Raw genomic sequence first — 20,999 nt, forward strand, 5'->3', positions numbered from 1 at the left:
CACTGGTTGGTCAGGGGGCTAGGATCTAATGGCATAAATAGCTCTTCAAACTTTTACGGAAGGCAAAGAGGATGGGGGCAGTGCGAATTTCTGGGGGGAGCTGATTGCAGAGGGTCGGGCCCCCCACAGAGAAGGCTCTTCCCCTAGGTCCTGCCAAACAACATTGTCTGGTTGACGGGACCCTAAGGAAACCAACTCTGTGGGACCTGACCGGACGCTGGGATTTGGGCGGCAGAAGGCGGTCTCGGAGGTAATCTGGCCCGATGCCATGTAGGGCTTTGTAGGTCATAACCAACACTTCGAATTGTGTCCGGAAATTAATTAATTAATTAATAAACATTTATTTATTTATTTATTTATTTATTAATTAATTAATTAGATTTGTATGCCACCCCTCTCCGTAGACTCAGGGCGGCTAACAACAGTAAAAAGACAATATGAACAAATCTAATATTAAAGGTAATGTAAAAAACCCCAATTTAAGAAACCAATCATACATACAGACATACCATGCATAAATTTTATAAGCCTAGGGGGAAGGGAATATCTCAGTTCCCCCATGCCTGACGACAGAGGTGGGTTTTAAGGAGCTTATGAAAGGCAAGGAGGGTGGGGGCAATTCTGATATCTGGGGGGAGGTGGTTCCAAAGGGTCGGGGCCGCCAGAGAAGGCTCTTCCCCTGGGTCCCGCCAAACGACATTGTTTTGTTGACGGGACCCAGAGAAGGCCAACTCTGTGGGACCTAACTGGTCGCTGGGATTCGTGCGGCAGAAGACGGTCCCGGAGATATTCTGGTCCAGTGCCATGAAGGGCTTTATAGGTCATTACCAACACTTTGAATTGTGACCGGAAACTGATCGGCAACCAATGCAGACTGCGGAGTGTTGGTGTAACATGGGCATATTTAGGAAGGCCCATGACTGCTCTCGCAGCTGCATTCTGCACGATCTGAAGTTTCCGAACACTTTTCAAAGGTAGCCCCATGTAGAGAGCATTACAGTAGTCGAACCTCCAGGTGATGAGGGCATGAGTGACTGTGAGCAGTGAGTCCCGGTCCAGATAGGGCCGCAACTGGTGCACCAGGCGGACCTGGGCAAACGCCCCACTCGCCACAGCTGAAAGATGGTTCTCTAATGTGAACTGTGGATCGAGGAGGACGCCCAAGTTGCGGACCCTCTCTGAGGGGGTCAATAATTCCCCCCCCAGGGTGATGGACAGACAGATGGAGTTGTCCTTGGGAGGCAGAACCCACAGCCACTCCGTCTTATCAGGGTTGAGTTTCAGTCTGTTGACACCCATCCAGACCCCAACAGCCTCCAGACATCGGCACATCACTTCCACTGCTTTATTGACTGGACATGGGGTGGAGATGTAAAGCTGGGTATCATCTGCATATTGATGATACCTCACATAACCGCTTCTACGGCTGCATTTTGGACAATTTGGATTTGAAGTTTCCAAACACTCTTCAAAGGTAGCCCCATGTAGAGAGCATTGCAATAGTCGAACCTCGAGGTGATAAGGGCATGAGTGACCGTGAGCAAAGACTCCCTGTCTAAATATATAGTTATGTACTTAGCCTTACAGACCAGTGATGACGAACCTATGGCACAGGTGCCAAAGGTAGCATGCAGAGTCTTGCCCTAGCTATGCTCCAGTGTGCATGTGTGTGCCAGCCAGCTGATTTTTGGCTCGCACAGAGGCTTTGGGAGGGTATTTTTGGCTTCCACAGAGCCTTCAAGGGGATGGAGGATGGCGTTTTTACCCTCCCCCGGGCTTCAGGGAAGTCTTTGGAGCCTGGGGCGGGCGAAGCATGAGACTACTGGGCCCACCAGAAGTTGGCGAACAGGCCATTTCCAGCCTCCAGAGGGTCTCCGGGGGGCGAGGGAAGCTGTTTTCGCACTCCCCAGGCATTTATTTGTTTGTTTGTTTGTTTGTTTGTTTATTTGTTTGTTCGTTCATTCATTCCATCTGTCCATCCATTACCCTGTGGGGGGAATTATTGACCCCCTCAGAGAGGGTTCGCAACTTGGGCGTCCTCCTCGATCCACAGCTGACATTGGAACATCATCTTTCGGCTGTGGCGAGGGGGGTGTTTGCCCAGGTTCGCCTGGTGCACCAGTTGCGGCCCCATTTGGACCGGGAGTCACTGCTCAGTCACTCATGCCCTCATCACCTCGAGGTTCGATTACTGCAACGCTCTCTACATGGGGCTACCTTTGAAAAGTGTTCGGAAACTTCAGATCGTGCAGAACGCAGCCGCGAGAGCCATCCTAGATTCGCCCACGTTTCTGCAACACTCCGTGGCCTGCATTGGCTGCCGATCAGTTTTCGGTCACAATTCAAAGTGTTGGTTATGACCTTTAAAGCCCTGCATGGCATTGGACAAGAGTACCTCCGGAACCGCCTGCTACCGCACGAATCCCAGCGACCAATAAGGTCCCACAGAGTTGGATTTCTCTGGGTCCCGTCGACCAAACAATGTCATTTGGCGGGCCCCAGGGGAAGAGCCTTCTCTGTGGCAGCCCCGGCCCTCTGGAATCAACTCCCCACGGAGATTAGAACTGCCCCCACAATCCTTGTCTTTCGTAAATTACTCAAGACCCATCTATACCACCAGGCATGGGGGAGTTGAGACACCTTTCCCCCAAGCTTTTTTTTTTAATATTTATGTTTGGGTATGTACATGTTGTTTGCTCTTTTAAATATGATAGAGTTTTGTGTGTTTTTTAATATTAGATCTGTTTTCGCTGGAATATTGTTTTTATTATTGTTGTGAGCCACCCCGAACCTTCGGAGAGGGGCGGCATACAAATCTAATAAATTGAATTGAATTGAATTCATTTGATTTGTATGAATTGAATTCATTTGATTCATTTGATTTGTTATACATGGTATGCTTGTGTGTGTGTCTGTTAGTATATGGGGTTTTTTAAATCTTTAAATATTTTAATTAATTGGATTATTATGATTTGTTCACTTGTTGTGAGCCGCCCCGAGTCTTCAGAGAGGGGCGGAATCCAAATCCAAATAATAAATAAAATAAAAAATAAATAAATGCCACTCCTCTCCCAAGGACTCGGAGCAGCTCCCAACAAACAATACAGTCTACAAATCCAATGTTAAAAAGCAGAACAATTAAGAAACCCTTATTAAGAACAATCACACAACTCAACACACCATACATAAAGCGGGACAGCCGGGGGGGTAATGAATTTCCCCATGCCTGGAGACATAGGTGGATTTTCAGGAATTTACGAAAGGCAAGGAGGGTGGGAGCGGTCCTAATCTCTGGGGGAAGTTGATTACAGAGGAGCGGGGCCGCCACAGAGAAGGCTCTTCCCCTAGGTCCCACCGAATGACATTGTTTAGTCGACGGAACCTAGAGAAGGCTAAATTCTGTGGGACCTTATCGGTCGCTGTGATTCGTGCGGCAGAAGGAGGTCTCGGAAGTATTCTGGTCCGATGCCATGTAGGGATTTAAAGGTCATGACCAACACTTTGAATTGTTGCTGAGGTTGAGGAAGAGGAAAGGAACTCCATGCAGCCCAGGACAAAAGGCTTTGTTAATCTTTGGGGGGGGGGAGGTTTGGGGGGGGGGAGTATACTCACCTTGGGGAAGTTTTCGAGCTCCTTGAGCTGTTTTTCGATCTGGAGGCGCCCCCCGTATTGGGTCACTCCGTATACAACCGTCATTACTGTTTGCTTCACCACCTTCCGAGTAATATGACCCTCCAGGACCTGAGCAATTTTGACTCCCTTTTCTGCGTCCATCTTCCGAAATATCTCCACCTACATTGGGTCAAGCAAGGAGGATAAAATGAACGCAGATGGCACTAAAAGACTGATAGAAACATAGAAACATAGAAGACTGACGGCAGAAAAAGACCTCATGGTCCATCTAGTCTGCCCTTATACTATTTCCTGTATTTTATCTTACAATGGATATATGTTTATCCCAGGCACGTTTAAATTCAGTTACTGTGGATTTATCTACCACGTCTGCTGGAAGTTTGTTCCAAGCATCTACTACTCTTTCAGTCAAGTATTCCAAATGTGGTCTCACCAGCATTCTATATAGCGGAGAGACCACATTTGGAATACTGTGTTCAGTTCTACAAAAAGATATTGACAAAATTGAACGGGTCCAATTTTGGGTCCAACCGGTGGAAGGTCTTAAGCATAAAACGTATCAGGAAAGACTTCATGAACTCAATCTGTATAGTCTGGAGGACAGAAGGAAAAGGGGGGACATGATCGAAACATTTAAATATGTTAAAGGGTTAAATAAGGTCCAGGAGGGAAGTGTTTTTAATAGGAAAGTGAACACAAGAACAAGGGGACACAATCTGAAGTTAGTTGGGGGAAAGATCAAAGCAACATGAGAAAATATTATTTTATTGAAATAGTAGTAGATCCTTGGAACAAACTTCCAGCAGACGTGGTAGATAAATCCACAGTAACTGAATTTAAACATGCCTGGGATAAATATATATCCATTGCAAGATAAAATACAGGAAATAGTATAAGGGCAGACTAGATGGACCATGAGGTCTTTTTCTGCTGTCAGACATCTATGTTTCTATAATATTTTCTCACGTTGCTTTTGATCTTTCCCCCAACAAACTTCAGATTGTGTCCCCTTGTTCCCTCCTGGACCTTATTTAACCCTTTGACATATTTAAATGTTTCGATCCTGTCCCCCCTTTTCCTTCTGTCCTCCAGACTATACAGATTGAGTTCATGAAGACTTTCCTGATACGTTTTATGCTTAAGACCTTCCACCATTCTTGTAGCCCGTCTTTGGACCCGTTCAATTTTGTCCATATCTTTTTGTAGGTGAGGCCTCCAGAACTGGACACAGTATTCCAAATGTGATGCTTCAAGTGGCCACTAAAGGAATGGTGGTGGTTGGTTTTTTTTATAAAATAATCTTTACTAAGTTTCTCCATATAAAAATAGAAAGAAAAGAAAAACAATTTAAATAAACAGAACCTACAAAGAAAAAAAGGAAGGGAAATGGACAGACAGATCAGCATATAAACTTAAACAACATACAAAACATTTAGTTTCTGGGGCGTTCTATATATCCACATATATAGTTATTTGCTTATCATCAATTAATATTTTCTTTCACTAGATACATATATTTATTTGTTATATAGAACAGTGGTTTCCAACCTTAGGCACTTTAAGCCCGGCGGACTCCAACTCCCAGAATTCCCCAGCCAGCTTTGGAATTAGGCTGGTTGTACGTATGTATGTTTTTTTATATTATTGTTATTATTGATTTTTATTATTAGATTTTAACCCTTTTTATTGTTGTATTTATTCCGATTGTGAGCCGCTCAGAGTCTGTTTGGAGTGACAGCATATAAATACAATCAATCAATCAATCAATATGTTGGGTGGGATCAGTATGGATATTGGGGGATTGGATGGGATGGAGCTGTTAAGTTGTGGGCTACCGGTCCATACTGCAGATGTTACCCTCTTCAGAAGTTTCAAGTAGGGTTAGGCCAGGGGTAGGCAAAGTTGGCTCTTCTATGACATGTGAACTCCAACTCCCAGAATTCCTCAGCAAGCGTGATTGGCTGAGGAATTCTGGGAGTTGAAGTCCACATGTCACAGAAGAGCCAACTTTGCCTACCCTTGGGTTAGAGATGAAAGAAGGGTGAAGGTGCTTATTATGCCAGCAGCTTTTCCCACTCAGCCAGAGACTCACCTGTTGAGACACCGAAGTGTAGACATCCTGAGGGAGTGAAGACGGGGCGAGGTTGACGGAGAGGGCGCCAAGCACGTCGCGCCCAAGTGCGGCGTAATGCTGAAGCCCATTGCACGAACCGTCCTGAGGATAGGAAAAGGTTGCCGGGAGAGAATTAGCCAACGTCAGCAATTTCGTAACAGCAGAAGACTTCGGACAACGTGGCACCTTGACTCCCCAGTCAAAACAACCCCCCCACCCAAAAAACATCCTTTAGCAAACTATGATAAATCTCAACTAGAATCACAAAACTCAGCAAGCTTTACAGTGGCCCCTGGGATCTGCACGTAATAGAAACATAGAAACATAGAAGACTGACGGCAGAAAAAGACCTCATGGTCCATCTAGTCTGCCCTTATACTGTTTTATTATTATTATTTTAAATACGGTAATCTTTATTCTCTTTTTCTTTTATGTATGTTGAGAGCATCTGCACCAAGACAAATTCCTTGTGTGTCCAATCACACTTGGCCAATAAAATTCTATTGTATTCTATTCTATTCTAAAATTCCTACATATAAAAACAGTCAAAACAAATAAAACATACCAAAAAAAAAAAAAAAAGAGAAATGAGAAAAAATAAGCAGACATAGAAACATAGAAGTCTGACGGCAGAAAAAGACCTTATGGTCCATCTAGTCTGCCCTTATACTATTTCCTGTATTTTATCTTAGGATGGATATATGTTTATCCCAGGCATGTTTAAATTCAGTTACTGTGGATTTATCTACCACGTCTGCTGGAAGTTTGTTCCAAGGATCTACTACTCCTTCAGTAAAATAATATTTTCTCATGTTGCTTTTGATCTTAGAAACATAGAAGACTGACGGCAGAAAAAGACCTCATGGTCCATCTAGTCTGCCCTTATACTATTTCCTGTATTTTATCTTAGGATGGATATATGTTTATCCCAGGCATGTTTAAATTCAGTTACTGTGGATTTACCAACCACGTCTGCTGGAAGTTTGTTCCAAGCATCTACTACTCTTTCAGTAAAATAATATTTTCTCATGTTGCTTTTGATCTTAGAAACATAGAAACATAGAAGACTGATGGCAGAGAGACCTCATGTTCCACCTAGTCTGCCCTTATACTATTTCCTGTATTTTATCTTACAATGGATATATGTTTATCCCAGGCATGTTTAAATTCAGTTCCTGTGGATTTACCAACCACGTCTGCTGGAAGTTTGTTCCAAGCATCTACTACTCTTTCAGTGAAATAATATTTTCTCATGTTGCTTTTGATCTTTCCCCCAACTAACTTCAGATTGTGTACCCTTGTTCTTGTGTTCACTTTCCTATTAATAACACTTCCTCCCTGAACCTTATTTAACCTTTCCTATTAAAAACACTTCCCTCCTGGACCTTAACATATTTAAATGTTTCGATCATGTCCCCCCTTTTCCTTCTGTCCTTCAGACTATACAGATGGAGTTCATGAAGTCTTTCCTGATACAAATCAGCTTAGAACATATAAACCGTTCAGTTTCAATGGTAAAGACATAATTTGTCAACCATATTGTTGACTATCACTATCGAGCGACCTGGTATTAGGTATTTGTGTCTAGAATGTGGAATTGTGTGTTTATTTTCTTTACTTTTGTATACTATATTTGTATTCATTTTGGGTATTTCCGAGGAAGATACTTAGGAGTTTTATGTTCTCTTGATTTATGGTGCAGTGTTTCTATATTTTCATTATGTTTGGGTAAGAAAGGAAGAAGTGTCTAGTTTTACTTTTCCGTTAGGCTTTTTATGTACTTTTTCTGTTTGAGGCATTTGTACCAACTTTCTTATATTTTGTCTCAACTTGAATCACAAAACTCAGCAAGTCTTACAGTGGCCCCTGGGATCTGCACGTAATGTTTTATTATTATTATCCTCATCATCATTAATAATAATTATGGTAATAATTATAATTTAAAAAAATTAGACATAATAATGCATGATGAAGCTTATTTATACACAAAGCTTGTGTGCCACCCATAACCGCTGTCATAAACAGGCATGGTCACATGACCTGGCGCCTTTGATTGCATCACTTACTGATGGGAGTTCCGGCCCCAAGTAAGGTCAGTATGTGAATTTGTATCCACTGCAATATCTAGTGTATAAGTCTCGTTGCCCACCAGCCTATGCAATGTTGTGGGTGATGTCACCCAAGTATAAAAAAGAGGGATTTCTTTGTGCCAGTTGCCAAAATGTCTTGTATTTTGATCACAGGATCATGGGGATGCTGAGTCCAAAAAGTTAGCCGGATTATAAATCAATTAAATTGAATTATATTATATTAAATGCTGCAAAGGTTGCAACAGTGAAAAATGGTTGTAAGTCACTGTTAGAAAAGTCTAACAATGAAATTCAACAGGAGTCCAGAAGAACTATAAAAGAAAAGTTTATTTTTATAACATTCTTGTAAGACAGATCTAAAATCTTGGATCTAAAATCTCCATATCACAAGAGGCAAAGTTTCTGCAACACTCCGTGGCCTGCACTGGCTGCCAATCGGTTTCCGGTCACAATTCAAAGTGTTGGTAATGACCTTAAAAGCCCTACATGGCATTGGGCCAGAATACATCCAGAACCACCTTCTACCGCACAAATCCCAATGGCCAATAAGGTCCCACAGAGTTGGCCTTCTCCAGGTCCCGTCGACCAAACAATGCCATTTGGCGGGCCCCAGGGGAAGAGCCCCGGCCCTCTGGAATCAACTCCCCCCAGAGATTAGAACGGCCCCCACCCTCCTTGTCTTTCGCAAATTACTCAAGACCCACCTTTGTCGCCAGGCATGGGGGAGTTAGGATATTCCTTCCCCTAGGCCATTACAAGTTATGTATGGTATGTTTGTGTGTATGTTTGGTTTTTATAATAAGGGTTTTTAGTTGTTTTATTAAATTGGATTGTTACATGTTGTTTTTTATCATTGTTGTTAGCCGCCCCGAGTCTGCGGAGAGGGGCGGCATACAAATCCAATAAATAAATAAATAAATCTTCAATCTTCATTCATTGTCCACTAAATTTTGGGGGGCAAAAATTGGTGTTTTCCTCCAGTTCCCAGCAAAAATAACGGATAACGGATTGACTGAAGGACTGTGGCATTCGCTTGTTAACGGCAACATTTGCGTAACAACTGGCACACAAAAGGTAGTAAGAACCCATGCTTGGTCAACAGAGTGACCTTAACAACCGCTTAACAACCAGCATGACTTCCCGGCCCAATGACTGGATAAGTCAGGGACTACTAATACCAGTACTTTAATTACATTTCCTGTGGTCCATGGAAATCTGGAATGAAATAATTAATATTTTAATAAGTATATAAATAACTGCCCAGAGTCGCCTTGTGATGATGATGATTATTATTATTGCAAAACAACTGAATACTGTGATGCAATTGTTGTTGTTGTTGTTATTATTATCATTATCATTATTATTTTAAGGATCTTAAAATTGAATTACGATGATTCTGGCATAAACCAGTACAGGTGGTCCTAGTGGTAATCAGCATACTGGGTGATGTGACCAAAAACCTCATCTGACATTTGAAAACAATAAACATTGACATAATCACGATCTGTCAGTTGCAAAAGGCCACCATACTTGGATCTGAGCCCATCGTCCGAAAATACATCATACAGGCCTAGACGCTTTGGGAAGTGTTTGACTTGTGATATTGTGATACAAAATACAGAATATCAATCTCGTATGCTGTGTATTACTGCTTTTCGTGAAAATAATAATAATAATAATAATAATAATAATAATAATAATAATAATAATAATGGGATCATAAGCTCGAAAAAGTGGTCGAAAATGAGCAAGCAAAACTACTGTGGGAGTTCAGACTGACTGAATTCATACACACCAGACATTGTGATTGTGGAGAAAAAGAAAGTATGGATCATCGACATCACAATCCCAGGGGACAGCAGAATTGAGGAGAAGCAGCTAGAGAAATTAGTGAAATACGAAGATCTAAAAATCGAGCTGCAATGACTCTGGCATAAGCCCATGAAAGTGGTCCCAGTGGTACTTGGCACGCTGGGCGCAGTGCCAAAGGATCTCAGCGGACATTTGAAAACCATCGGAATTGACAAAATCTCCATCTGTCAATTGCAAAAGGCCGCTTTACTGGGATCGGCAAACATAATTTGCCGCTACATCACACAGTCCTAGGTGCTCCAGCATAGTGATCTCGTTTGGTGTGTTGTACTGACATAACAATAATAATAATAATAATAATAATAATAATAATAATAATAATAATAATAATAATAATAATAATAATAATAAAATAATAATGCCACCAAGGTGCAGCCTCAAAGTCTCTTGGGGTTCACATCATAACTTGCTCTGCTTTAAAACAAAGAAGGAATCATCCCTTGCCATCCCACAAGATTGTACCTGGTGAACAGGAAAATGGGATATGTATTCAGAAGGCTCGGGGGAACGCACAGCCATCGCAATCTCCATAGAACACGCCAAAACCTGCCACGGTTCATCGGTGTCCATCCACCATCTTTTGCCCTGTCAGAAAGAAAGAAAGAAAACCAAATTTGAAATATGACTGCAGGGAAGACTCAGCAAGCTTGATTCCATGGTAGCAATAGCATTTAGCGTTTAGACTTATACTGTACACCGCTTCATAGTGCTTTTATAGCCCTCTCCTCATGGTCCATCTAGTCTTCCCTTATACTATTTCCTGTATTTTATCTTAGGATGGATCTATGTTTATCCCAGGCATGTTTATATTCAGTTACTGTGGATTTATCTATCACGTCTGCTGGAAGTTTGTTCCAAGGATCTACTACTCTTTCAGTAAAATAATATTTTCTCCCGTTGCTTCTAATCTTTCCCCCAACTAACCTCAGATTGTGTCCCCTTGTTCTTGTGTTCACTTTCCTATTAAAACACTTCCCTCCTGGACCTTATTTAACCCTTTAACATATTTAAATGTTTCGATCATGTCCCCCCTTTTCCTTCTGTCCTCTAGACTATACAGATTGAGTTCATGAAGTCTTTCCTGATACGTTTTATGCTTAAGACCTTCCACCATTCTTGTAGCCCGTCTTTGGACCCCTTCAATTTTGTCAATATCTTTTTGTAGGTGAGGTCTCCAGAACTGAACACAGTACTCCAAATAAGTCATGTGATCGAAAGTGAGATGCTTGGCGAGGGATTCACATTTATGACGACTGCCCTGTTAGTAATCTTCTGACAAGCCAAATCAAAAGGCAGCCAGAATCACTTAACAACCGTGTTACTAAAGTCTGAAGTGATTCACTTAACAACTATAGCAAGAAAAGTCACAAAATGGGACATTAATTTGGCTCCATTTAGAAACATAGAAACATAGAATACTGACGGCAGAAAAAGACCTCACGGTCCATCTAGTCTGCCCTTATACTATGTTTTGTATTTTATCTTAGGATGGATATATGTTTATCCCAGGCATGTTTAAATTCAGTTACTATGGATTTATCTACCACGTCTGCTGGGAGTTTGTTCCAAGGATCTACTACTCTTTCAGTAAAATAATATTTTCTCATGTTGCCTTTGATCTTTCCTCCAACTAACTTCGGATTGTGTCCCCTTGTTCTTGGGTTCACTTTCCTATTAAAAACACTTCCCTCCTGGACCTTATTTAACCCTTTAATATATTTAAATGTTTCGATCATGTCCCCCCCTTTTCCTTCTGTCCTCCAGACTATACAGATTGAGTTCATTAAGTCTTTCCTGATACGTTTTATGCTTAAGACCTTCCACCATTCTTGTAGCCCGTCTTTGGACCCGTTCAATTTTGTCAATATCTTTTTGTAGGTGAGGTCTCCAGAACTGAACACAGTATTCCAAATGGGGTCTCACCAGCGCTCTATATAGCGGGATCACAATCTCCCTCTTCCTGCTTGTTATACCTCTAGCTATGCAGCCAAGCATCCTACTTGCTTTCCCTACCGCCTGACTGCCCAGAGCTACCAATACTTCTCTTGTCAGGCAGGGCTCCTTTGAAATGCTTCCCACATACCATCCATTTTTCCCCAGGTTATAAAACAATATTTTTTAAAAAAATGCATTTAAATATGGCTGAACGAATAATTTGCTGCATAATATTACCTTGATGCCAGCTGCATCTGAAAATCCTTAGCCATGGAAGCCAGTTTCTGATACTGTATGTGGCCAACACATCCCAGTTTTACAACTGTATAAAGCTCCTGTTGCATTTGTCAAAAATAGTAATGCTGCCACCTACCATTTTGCAGTAAAAACATATGCAAACATCGTTTTTACTGCAAAATGGTAGGTGGCAGCATTATCTTAGGAAGGAAGGAAGGAGAGAGGGAGGGAGATATTTGATGAGGGAGAGAGAGAGGAAAGAGGAAGTAGGGGAGAAAGAAAGGAGAAGCAGGGGAGAAAAGAAAAGATGAGAGATAGGAAGGAGGTAGAAGAGGAAGGAAGCAAGCAAGGAAGGAAGGGATGAAAAAGAGATCAGAAGAGAAGGGTAGGAGTAAAAGGTAGGATGAAGGGGAGGGGAGAAGAGGTGAGCGAGACCTAGCAAGTAGGAGACAAAAAAGGAAGGAAGGAAGGAAGGAAGGAAGATATTTGATGAGGGAGAGAGAGGTAGGAAGGGGGAGGGAGGGAGAGAGGGAGGGAAGGGAAAGTAGGGGAAAAAGGAAAGAAGTAGGGGAGAAAAGAAAAGAGTTGAGAGAGAGAGACAGGAAGGAAGGAGATAGAAGAGGAAAGAAGGAAGGAGGGAAGGGGGGAGGGAGGGAAGGAAGGAAGGAGGTAGAAGAGGAAGGAAGGAAGGAGGGAGGGAAAGAGGGAAGGAAGGAGGGAAGGAAGGAGGGAAAGAGGGAAGGAAGGAGGGAAGGAAGGAGGGAAGGGGGGAGGGAAAGAAGGAAGGAATGAGGTAGAAGAGGAAGGAAGGAGGGAGGGAAAGAGGGAAGGAAGGAGGTAGAAGAGGAAGGAAGGAAGGAGGGAAAGAAGGAAGGAGGGAAGGAAGGAAGGAAGGAGGGAAGGGGGGAGGGAGGGAGGGAAGGAAGGAGGGAAGGGTGAAGGGAGGGAAGGAAGGAAGGAAGGAAGGAAGGGGGGAGGGAGGGAGGGAAGAAGTAGAAGAGGAAGGAAGGAAGGAGGGAGGGAAAGAGGGAAGGAAGGAGGGAAGGAAGGAAGGAGGGAAGGGAGGAGAGAGGGAAGGAAGGAGGTAGAAGAGGAAGGAGGGAAGGGGGGAGGGAAAGAAGGAGGGAAGGAGGTAGAAGAGGGAAGGAAGGAGGGAAAGAAGGAGGTAGAAGAGGAAGGAAGGAAGGGGGGAGGGAAGGGGGGAGGGAAGGAAGGAGGGAAGGAAGGAGGGAAGGGGGGAGGGAGGGAGGGAAGGAAGGAAGTAGAAGAGGAAGGAAGGAAGGAGGGAAGGAAGGAAGGAGGCAGGGAAGGAAGGAAGGAAGGACCCACAAACTTAGAGAACCAGAAATGTCATAATCCCACTTTTGCTTACGTATCTTCCCCTCCGACATTTTCCCCATTCACTACACAACTTCTGGAGGCCAGCCATTCCACAAATTCATTGCCCCCAGCCCTCCCTCAAGCTGCCCACCCCGTCACCCAAAAAGTGCCCGAGAGGGGCAACGCTTCCCCCAAAACAACAGCGCCTCCGCCGAACGCGTACCGTTAGTGGGTTGTCTGCCGAATCCAAGATGTCCTCCATGATGCTATTGGCGTAGGCCAACCTCTCCTTCAGAGAGCACTTCTTCCTCAGCCCGGTCAGGTTGACCAGGTGGATCTTCAGCCAATTCAGGCCGTGCGGTCCGAGCGGTTTCCCCTCCGCAAAGAGGAGAATCCCCCGAGTGAAGTCGCCCCCCAGGTGGTTGAAGTGAGGGGGACACGGGTACGTCCTCCCGCGGAAGTCCAGGTTGTGGGGGAACCAGAAAACGCCGTCTTTCATGTGCTTGGCGATGGACAGTTTGTATAGCATGTCCATGCGCAGGCTGTAGTTCTCCCTGGACTTCTTACGGCACTGGGCCATCTTCCACTTCAGAGCCATCCGGGACATGGGCGCGCTGTCCGCCAGCTCCTTGGCCAGCTCTTTCGCCTCCCAAGAGGGCGGCGGCGGGACGTCCAACTTCTCGCTGCCTTTATCGTTGAAGATGGCGATGAGGACGTCCAAGACGGGTTGGTTGACCTTCCAAGGGCAGTTGCCCAGGACGTTGAGCGCGTCCAGAGCCAAGCAGAGGTGGTCGTGAGGGCACTCGTCCAAAAGCAGCTCGTGCTGGACGATCCCGTCCTGGCACCGCATCAGCTTGACCGGAGAAAGAGTGTAGGCCCCGAAGTGGGAAGAGACCCAGGGCGCGGGGGGACAGTGCATGGGGAGGACGAAAGAGTCGAAGGTCAGGGTCGTCTCCGAGGCCTCCTGGATAAGACGGATCAGGAGAGAGTGAGGTTTGATGAAACCTATCTGCAAAAGGAAAAATAAGGAGAAACGGGAATGGTTATTGCAACGCCCTCTACATTGGGCTACCCATGAAAAGTGTTTGGAGACTGCAAATGTCACACCAACACTCCGCAGTCTGCATTGGTTGCCGATCAGTTTCCGGTCACAATTCAAAGTGTTGGTTATGACCTAGAAAGCCCTTCATGGCACCGGACCAGATTATCTCAGGGACCGCCTTCTGCTGCACGAATCCCAGCGGCCAGTTAGGTCCCACAGAGTGGGCCTTCTCCGGGTCCCGTCAACTAAACAATGCCACTTGGCTGGACCCAGGAGAAGAGCCTTCTCTGTGGCGGCCCCGGCCCTCTGGAACCAACTCCCCCCGGAGATTAGAATTGCCCCCACCCTCCTTGCCTTTCGTAAGCTGCTTAAAACCCACCTCTGCCGCCAGGCATGGGGGAATTCAGACTTTTTTCTCTCCCTAGGCCGTTACAACTGTATACATGGTATGTTTGTATGTATGTTTGGTTTTTATATATTAAGGGGTTTTAATTTGCTTTTAGTATTGGATTTTATTGCATATTGTTCATGATTGTTGTTAGCCGCCCCGAGTTTTCGGAGAGGGGCGGCATATAAATCCAATATAACTTGAAACTTGAACTTGAAATAGTGCAGAATGCAGCCGCGAGAGCTGTCGAGGGGATGCCTTGGTATGTCCATATAACACCTTTGCTCCACGAGCTGCACTGGCTTCCTATCAGTCCCTGGGCACAATTCAAGGTGTTGATAAAGCCCTACATGGCTCAGGGCCAGACTTTTTACGGGACTGCCTATTATTATTATTATTATTATTTATTAGAACATATTTTTACAATCCAACCAATCAGGCATTTACAGGGGCGTGTCCCTTTGACCTTGCCAATCAGCTTAAAGATCTGTTGGTAGAGTTGGCACTAAACTTATAGTTGGGGGTCACCACAAGGTGAGGAACTGTATTAAGGGGTCGCGGCATTAGGAAGGTTGAGAACCACTGATTTAGAGTATATTCGACTTCTTTTTTATTGCTTTGTATCTATTTCTATTATTAATGTAAGCCGCCCTGAGTCCTTCAAGATAGGGAGGCACAGAAGTCGAAATAAATAAATAAATAAATTTTAATACTACAAGGTCGTCCTTCACTTACAACAGGGTGTCCAGGGGGAAAGCATAGAAACATAGAAGTCTGATGGCAGAGAAAGACCTCATGATCCATCTAGTCTGCCCTTATACTATTTTCTGTATTTTATCTTAGGAAGGATCTATGTTTATCCCAGGCATCTTTAAATTCAGTTCCTGTGGATTTATCTACCACGTCTGCTGGGAGTTTGTTCCAAGGATCTTCTACTCTTTCAGTAAAATAATATTTTCTCATGTTGCTTTTGATCTTTCCCCCAACTAACTTCAAATTTCAAAAGCATTTTGAAATTCCCTGACATTTCCCTGTAACTTGCGATCTGGTTAAGGCGTAGATGACGTCACACGAGTTTTGCACGCTTAACCTGCCCTCCCATTTGCTCACCTGCTTGCTTCCGCGGAAAGAATAGACGTGATACAGAACAGGAATGACGGACGTCTCGGAGAGCGAAGGCAGAAGGCTCTTGTCCAGCTTGAGTGTTTGGACCATCAGTTCTATCAGCTGAAAACCCAGCTGAATCAACAGGCTTGGGGGCCAGACGGCTTGCTTGGATATCAAAGAAGGACTGTAACCCTCCTCTGCTCTCAGCTTCTCCCAATATTCCCGCGGCAAAAAATTATTCACCTGCAGAGGCAAAGGGTCAAGTTTAAATTCCAGAGGCTGATAGCACTGGCAATAGCGCTTAAAGACGTATGTACCTATCTATCATTTATTTATCTCTTATCTATCACTGTCTGGTTTGATTCTGCAACCGAACAAGACCAACACAAACTTCAGAGGAGAATCAGAACTGCAGAAAAAACTATTGCTGCCCACCTGCCTTCCATTGAGGACCTGTAGACTGCACGAGTCAAAAAGAGGGCTGTGAAAATATTTACAACCTAAAATACCCATTTAAATTTTTGTGGGTTTGTAAATATGAATGCTGTACATTGGTACCTCTACCTAAGAACGCCTCTACTTACGAACTTTTCTAGATAAGAACCGGGTGTTCAAGATTTTTTTGCCTCTTCTCAAGAACCATTTTCCACTTACAAACCCTAGCCTCCGAAACTGTAATCGGAAAAGGCAGGGAGAAGCCTCCGTGGGGCCTCTCAAGGAATCTCCTGGGAGGAAATAGGGACGGAAAAGGTGGGGAGAAGCCTCTGTGGGGCCTCTCTAGGAAACTCCTGGGAAGAAAACAGGGCTAGAAAAGGTGGGGAGAAGCCTCCATGGGGCCTCTCTAGGAATCTCCTGGGAGGAAACAGGGCCGGAAAAGGCAGGGAGAAGCCTATGTGGGGCCTCTCTAGGAATATCCTGGGAGGAAACAGGGCCGGAAAAGGCAGGGAGAAGCTTCCGTGGGGCTTCTCTAGGAATCTCCTGGGAGGAAACACGGCTGGAAAAGGCGAGGAGAAGCCCCTGTGAGGCCTCTAGGAATCTCCTGGGAGGAAACAGGGCATGAAAAGGCGGGGAGAAGCCCCTGTGAGGCCTCTAGGAATCTCCTGGGAGGAAACAGGGCAGGAAAAGGCGGGGAGAAGCCCCTGTGAGGCCTCTAGGAATCTCCTGGGAGGAAACAGGGCAGGAAAAGGCGGGGAGAAGCCCCTGTGAGGCCTCTAGGAATCTCCTGGGAGGAAACAGGGCAGGAAAAGGCAGGGAGAAGCCCCTATGAGGCCTCTAGGAATCTCCTGGGAGGAAACAGGGCCTCCACCCTCCCTGTGGTTTCCCCAATCGCACACATTATTTGCTTTTACATTGATTCCTATGGGGAAAATGGCTTCTTCTTACAAAGTTAAGAACCTGGTCATGGAATGAATTAAGTTCATAAGTAGAGGTACCACTGTATTTAGATTACAGATAGTCCTCAACTTACAACAGGTTCATTTAAGAGCCGTGGTGGAACAGTGGTTAGAATGCAGTACTGCAGGCTACTTCTGCTGAGTGACTGCAATTTGGCAGTTCGACTCTCTCCACCGGCTCAAGGTTGACTCAGCCTTTCCTCCTTCCAAAGTGGATAAAATGAGGTCTCATAAAAGTGGTCAATCCAGAAACTTGGATACGGTTTAGTTCAAGGTGTCAGACAAGTGAGATTGCACACCTGACTATCCCTGGCCAAAAGTTCGGCGTAGCTACCATAGGTCTTCTCAAAGTTGAACTTTGAAATGGTAACGTTTTTCCTGAAAATGGTGTATTTATTGTAGATTCTGGTACCCAGATCCTTCGCTAAGATGCTGACACATTCCCCAACTGCTGGCAGGCTGAAAACCGTCTGTAAAGAAGGCAAGATAAGACAAAGGCAAATTAAAGAGACTCAAGATACAACCTGTTGTACATACTCCTGGTCAGTTGGAGGAGGATGAAGAGCTTGAGGACTCTGATACAGATAGTGTTTATGAATTAGTGGTAGGCCCTGGGTTACAGGCGTGAGAACAGGTGGGAGGCCAGCCACAGGATGTTGCTATGAGTCCAGAATCTAGCGAGGAAGAAACAGATGTTCGCTGGGTCAATCCTCAATTCAGAAGGGTCCAAAAACGCAAGGAACAGGTGTTAGGAAAAATATATTAAGGGGAGAAATGGGTTAAATACTGGAGTGATGTACAGTGGTACCTCATGATATGAACCCCTCGTGATACGAACATTTCGAGATACAAACCCGGGATTTGGAAATTTTTTGCCTCTTCTTACGAACTTTTTTCGCCTTACGAACCCACGCAGATCACAAAATGGCGCTCCACTGGCCGCCGCCACCCAGCTGTCACCTTCTGAAACAGCCGGGGGGCTTCTCGGCGTTATCCTGAACTCCGAACCCGGAAGTTCGGCAAAAGATCAGGTTCAGGTGGCCGCCAAGAAGCGCCGGGCTGTTTCAGAAGGTGACAGCCGGGCGGCGGCGCCCAGCAAAGTGCCATTTTTGTGATCGGCGGTGGCGTTTTCGGTCGATCTGGAGGCTGAAACGGAGGTGGGGAATCCCAATAGGCCGAAACGTGGCCTCCAGGAAGGACGTCTTCATGACGTCAAAGTTCCGCCCATGGAATTCCCTATTGGGATTCCCCACCTCCGTTTCAGGCTCCAGATCGGCTGAAAACACCTCCGCTGATCGCAAAAATAGTGCTCTGCCAGGCGGCGCTGCCCGGCTGTAACCTTCTGAAACAGCCGGGCGCTTCTCGGCGGCCTCCGGAACCCGAACCCGAACTTTTGCCAAACTTCCAGGTTCGGCATTCGGGAGAACGCCGAGAAGCCCCCGGCTGTTTCAGAAGGTGACAGGCGGCTGGCGACGCTTCTCGGCGTTCTCCCGAACCCAAAAAGTTCGGCAAAAGTTCGGGTTCGGGAGAACGCTGAGAAGCCCCCCGGCTGTTTTAAAAGGTGACAGCTGGACGGCGGCACCCAGCGGAGCGCCATTTTGCGATCCCCCCCCTTGCACGCATTCATCGCTTTTACATTGTTTCCTATGGGAAACATTGTTTCGTCTTACGAACTTTTCGCCTTACGAACCACCTTCCGGAACCAATTAAGTTCGTAAGACGAGGTATTACTGTATTTGGTACGTCAGGGGGCCAGTGGGGAAGAAAGGTGGAGTTTCAATGTTATAGTGCTACAATGAAATGTGTTTCTGTTCATCTCCGGAGCGAGCAAGTTCATTCTGTGTTATTTTACAGTCATTCCTGCTGTTTTTGAATCATGCTGTGAGTACATAAATCTTGGGAGACGGAGGAGGCTGGGAGGAATGTATGTGGAATGCAATTAAGAGAGGTAACGGGAGAAAAGGAATGTGCCGGTCTGAATTGTATTTTGAGTACGGAAGTGAAGAGAATAAAAATGGAGTTTCTTTGTTTATGAAATACTGCAGTTATTTTTAATAGCTAAAGTTCTACCAGAAACCAGAGCACAACCTGTAGCAAATTTTAATTAAAAAAAACGTTAAGAAGCATAGTTCTATTTTTTTGTTTCAGTTTCACTTTATTTATTTATTTTATTTATTTATTTTATTATTTGGATTTGTATGCCGCCCCTCTCCAAAGACTCGGGGTAGCTCACAACAAGTGAAAAAACAATCCAATACATAATCCAATTAATTAAAATATTAAAAGTTTTTAAAAAACCCTATACTAACATACACACACAAAAGCATACCATGCATAAATTCAGCGGGCCCAGGGGGAGATGTTCAGTTTCCCCATGCCTGACGGCAAAGGTGGGTTTTGAGAAGTTTACGGAAGGCAGGAAGAGTAGGGGCAGTTTTGATCTCCGGGGGGAGTTGGTTCCAGAGAGTCGGTGCCGCCACAGAGAAGGCTCTCCCCCTGGGGCCCGCCAACCGACATTGTTTAGTTGACGGGACCCGGAGGAGGCCCACTCTGTGGGACCTAATCTGTCGCTGGGATTCGTGCGGCAGAAGGCGGTCTCGGAGATATTCTGGTCCGATGCCATGAAGGGCTTTAAAGGTCATAACCAACACTTTGAATTGTGACCGGAAACTGATCGGCAGCCAATGCAGACTGCGGAGTGATGGTGAAATATGGGCATACCTGGTAAGCCCATGACTGCTCTCGCAGCTGCATTCTGCACGATCTGAGGTTTCCGAACAGTTTTCAAAGGTAGCCCCATGTAGAGAGCATTACAGTAGTCGAACCTCGAGGTGATGAGGGCATGAGTGACTGTGAGCAATGAGTCCCGGTCCAGATAGGGCCGCAACTGGTGCACCAGGCGAACCTGGGCAAACGCCCCCCTCGCCACAGCTGAGAGATGGTTGTGAGTGGTTCTCGACCAACTCTGGTGATGATAGATTCTAAGGAGGATGAGCCAGGCCCATCTTGCGCCAGTGGTGTTGCCAGTTGATACAGAGAGTAGAAGTGATGGAGAAATAGACCTGGATGAACCTGAAGGACCACCAGAGGTGGCATCTATGCCAATGACAATATGCCACTCTCAAAATGGGTGAACAGTGCAGTCAGGCGGTAGGGAAAGCAAGTAGGATGCTTGGCTGCATAGCTAGAGGTATAACAAGCAGGAAGAGGGAGATTATGATCCCGCTATATAGAATGCTGGTGAGACCACATTTGGAATCCTGTACCCAGTTGTGGAGACCTCACCTACAAAAAGATATTGATAAAATTGAATGGGTCCAAAGACGGGCTACAAGAATGGTGGAAGGTCTTAAGCATGAAACTTATCAGGAAAGACTTCATTAACTCAATCTGTATAGTCTGAAGGACAGAAGGAAAAGGGGGGACATGATCGAAACATTTAAATATGTTAAAGGGTTAAATAAGGTTCAGGAGGGAAGTGTTTTTAATAGGAAAGTGAACACAAGAACAAGGGGACACAATCTGAAGTTAGTTGGGGGAAAGATCAAAAGCAACATGAGAAAATATTATTTTACTGAAAGAGTAGTAGATCCTTGGAACAAACTTCCAGCAGACTTCACCAGAAGAGCCCTGCATTCCTCCTCCCGTAACAGAACAAGGTATGAAACTAGACTTTCAATCCTGGGCCTAGAAAGCTTAGAACTAAGACGCCTTAAATATGATCTAAGTATTGCCCACAAGATTATATGCTGCAATGTCCTGCCTGTCAATGACTACTTCAGCTTCAACCATAACAACACAAGAGTCATCCCCTAACCCCCAACATATGTCAAAGGGTTAAATAAGATTCAGGAGGGAAGTGTTTTTA

General features: G+C 44.9%; 1 protein-coding gene across 1 annotated transcript in view; it reads right to left on the reverse strand.

Annotated features, from left to right (window-relative positions):
• The window catches only part of POLRMT (RNA polymerase mitochondrial), an 85,519-nt gene that overhangs the window by 30,876 nt on the left and 33,644 nt on the right, over positions 1-20,999 (reverse strand). The window contains exons 8-13 of the mRNA XM_070745005.1: positions 17,431-17,601; positions 15,741-15,980; positions 13,424-14,209; positions 10,171-10,293; positions 5,726-5,848; positions 3,613-3,792 (exon numbers count right to left, since the gene is read on the reverse strand). Coding sequence (XP_070601106.1) covers positions 3,613-3,792; positions 5,726-5,848; positions 10,171-10,293; positions 13,424-14,209; positions 15,741-15,980; positions 17,431-17,601 — 1,623 coding nt within the window. The remainder of the gene's footprint in view (positions 1-3,612; positions 3,793-5,725; positions 5,849-10,170; positions 10,294-13,423; positions 14,210-15,740; positions 15,981-17,430; positions 17,602-20,999) is intronic.

The sequence above is a fragment of the Erythrolamprus reginae genome, chromosome 1 (genome assembly GCF_031021105.1).
Source record: "Erythrolamprus reginae isolate rEryReg1 chromosome 1, rEryReg1.hap1, whole genome shotgun sequence".
NCBI lineage: Eukaryota > Metazoa > Chordata > Lepidosauria > Squamata > Dipsadidae > Erythrolamprus > Erythrolamprus reginae.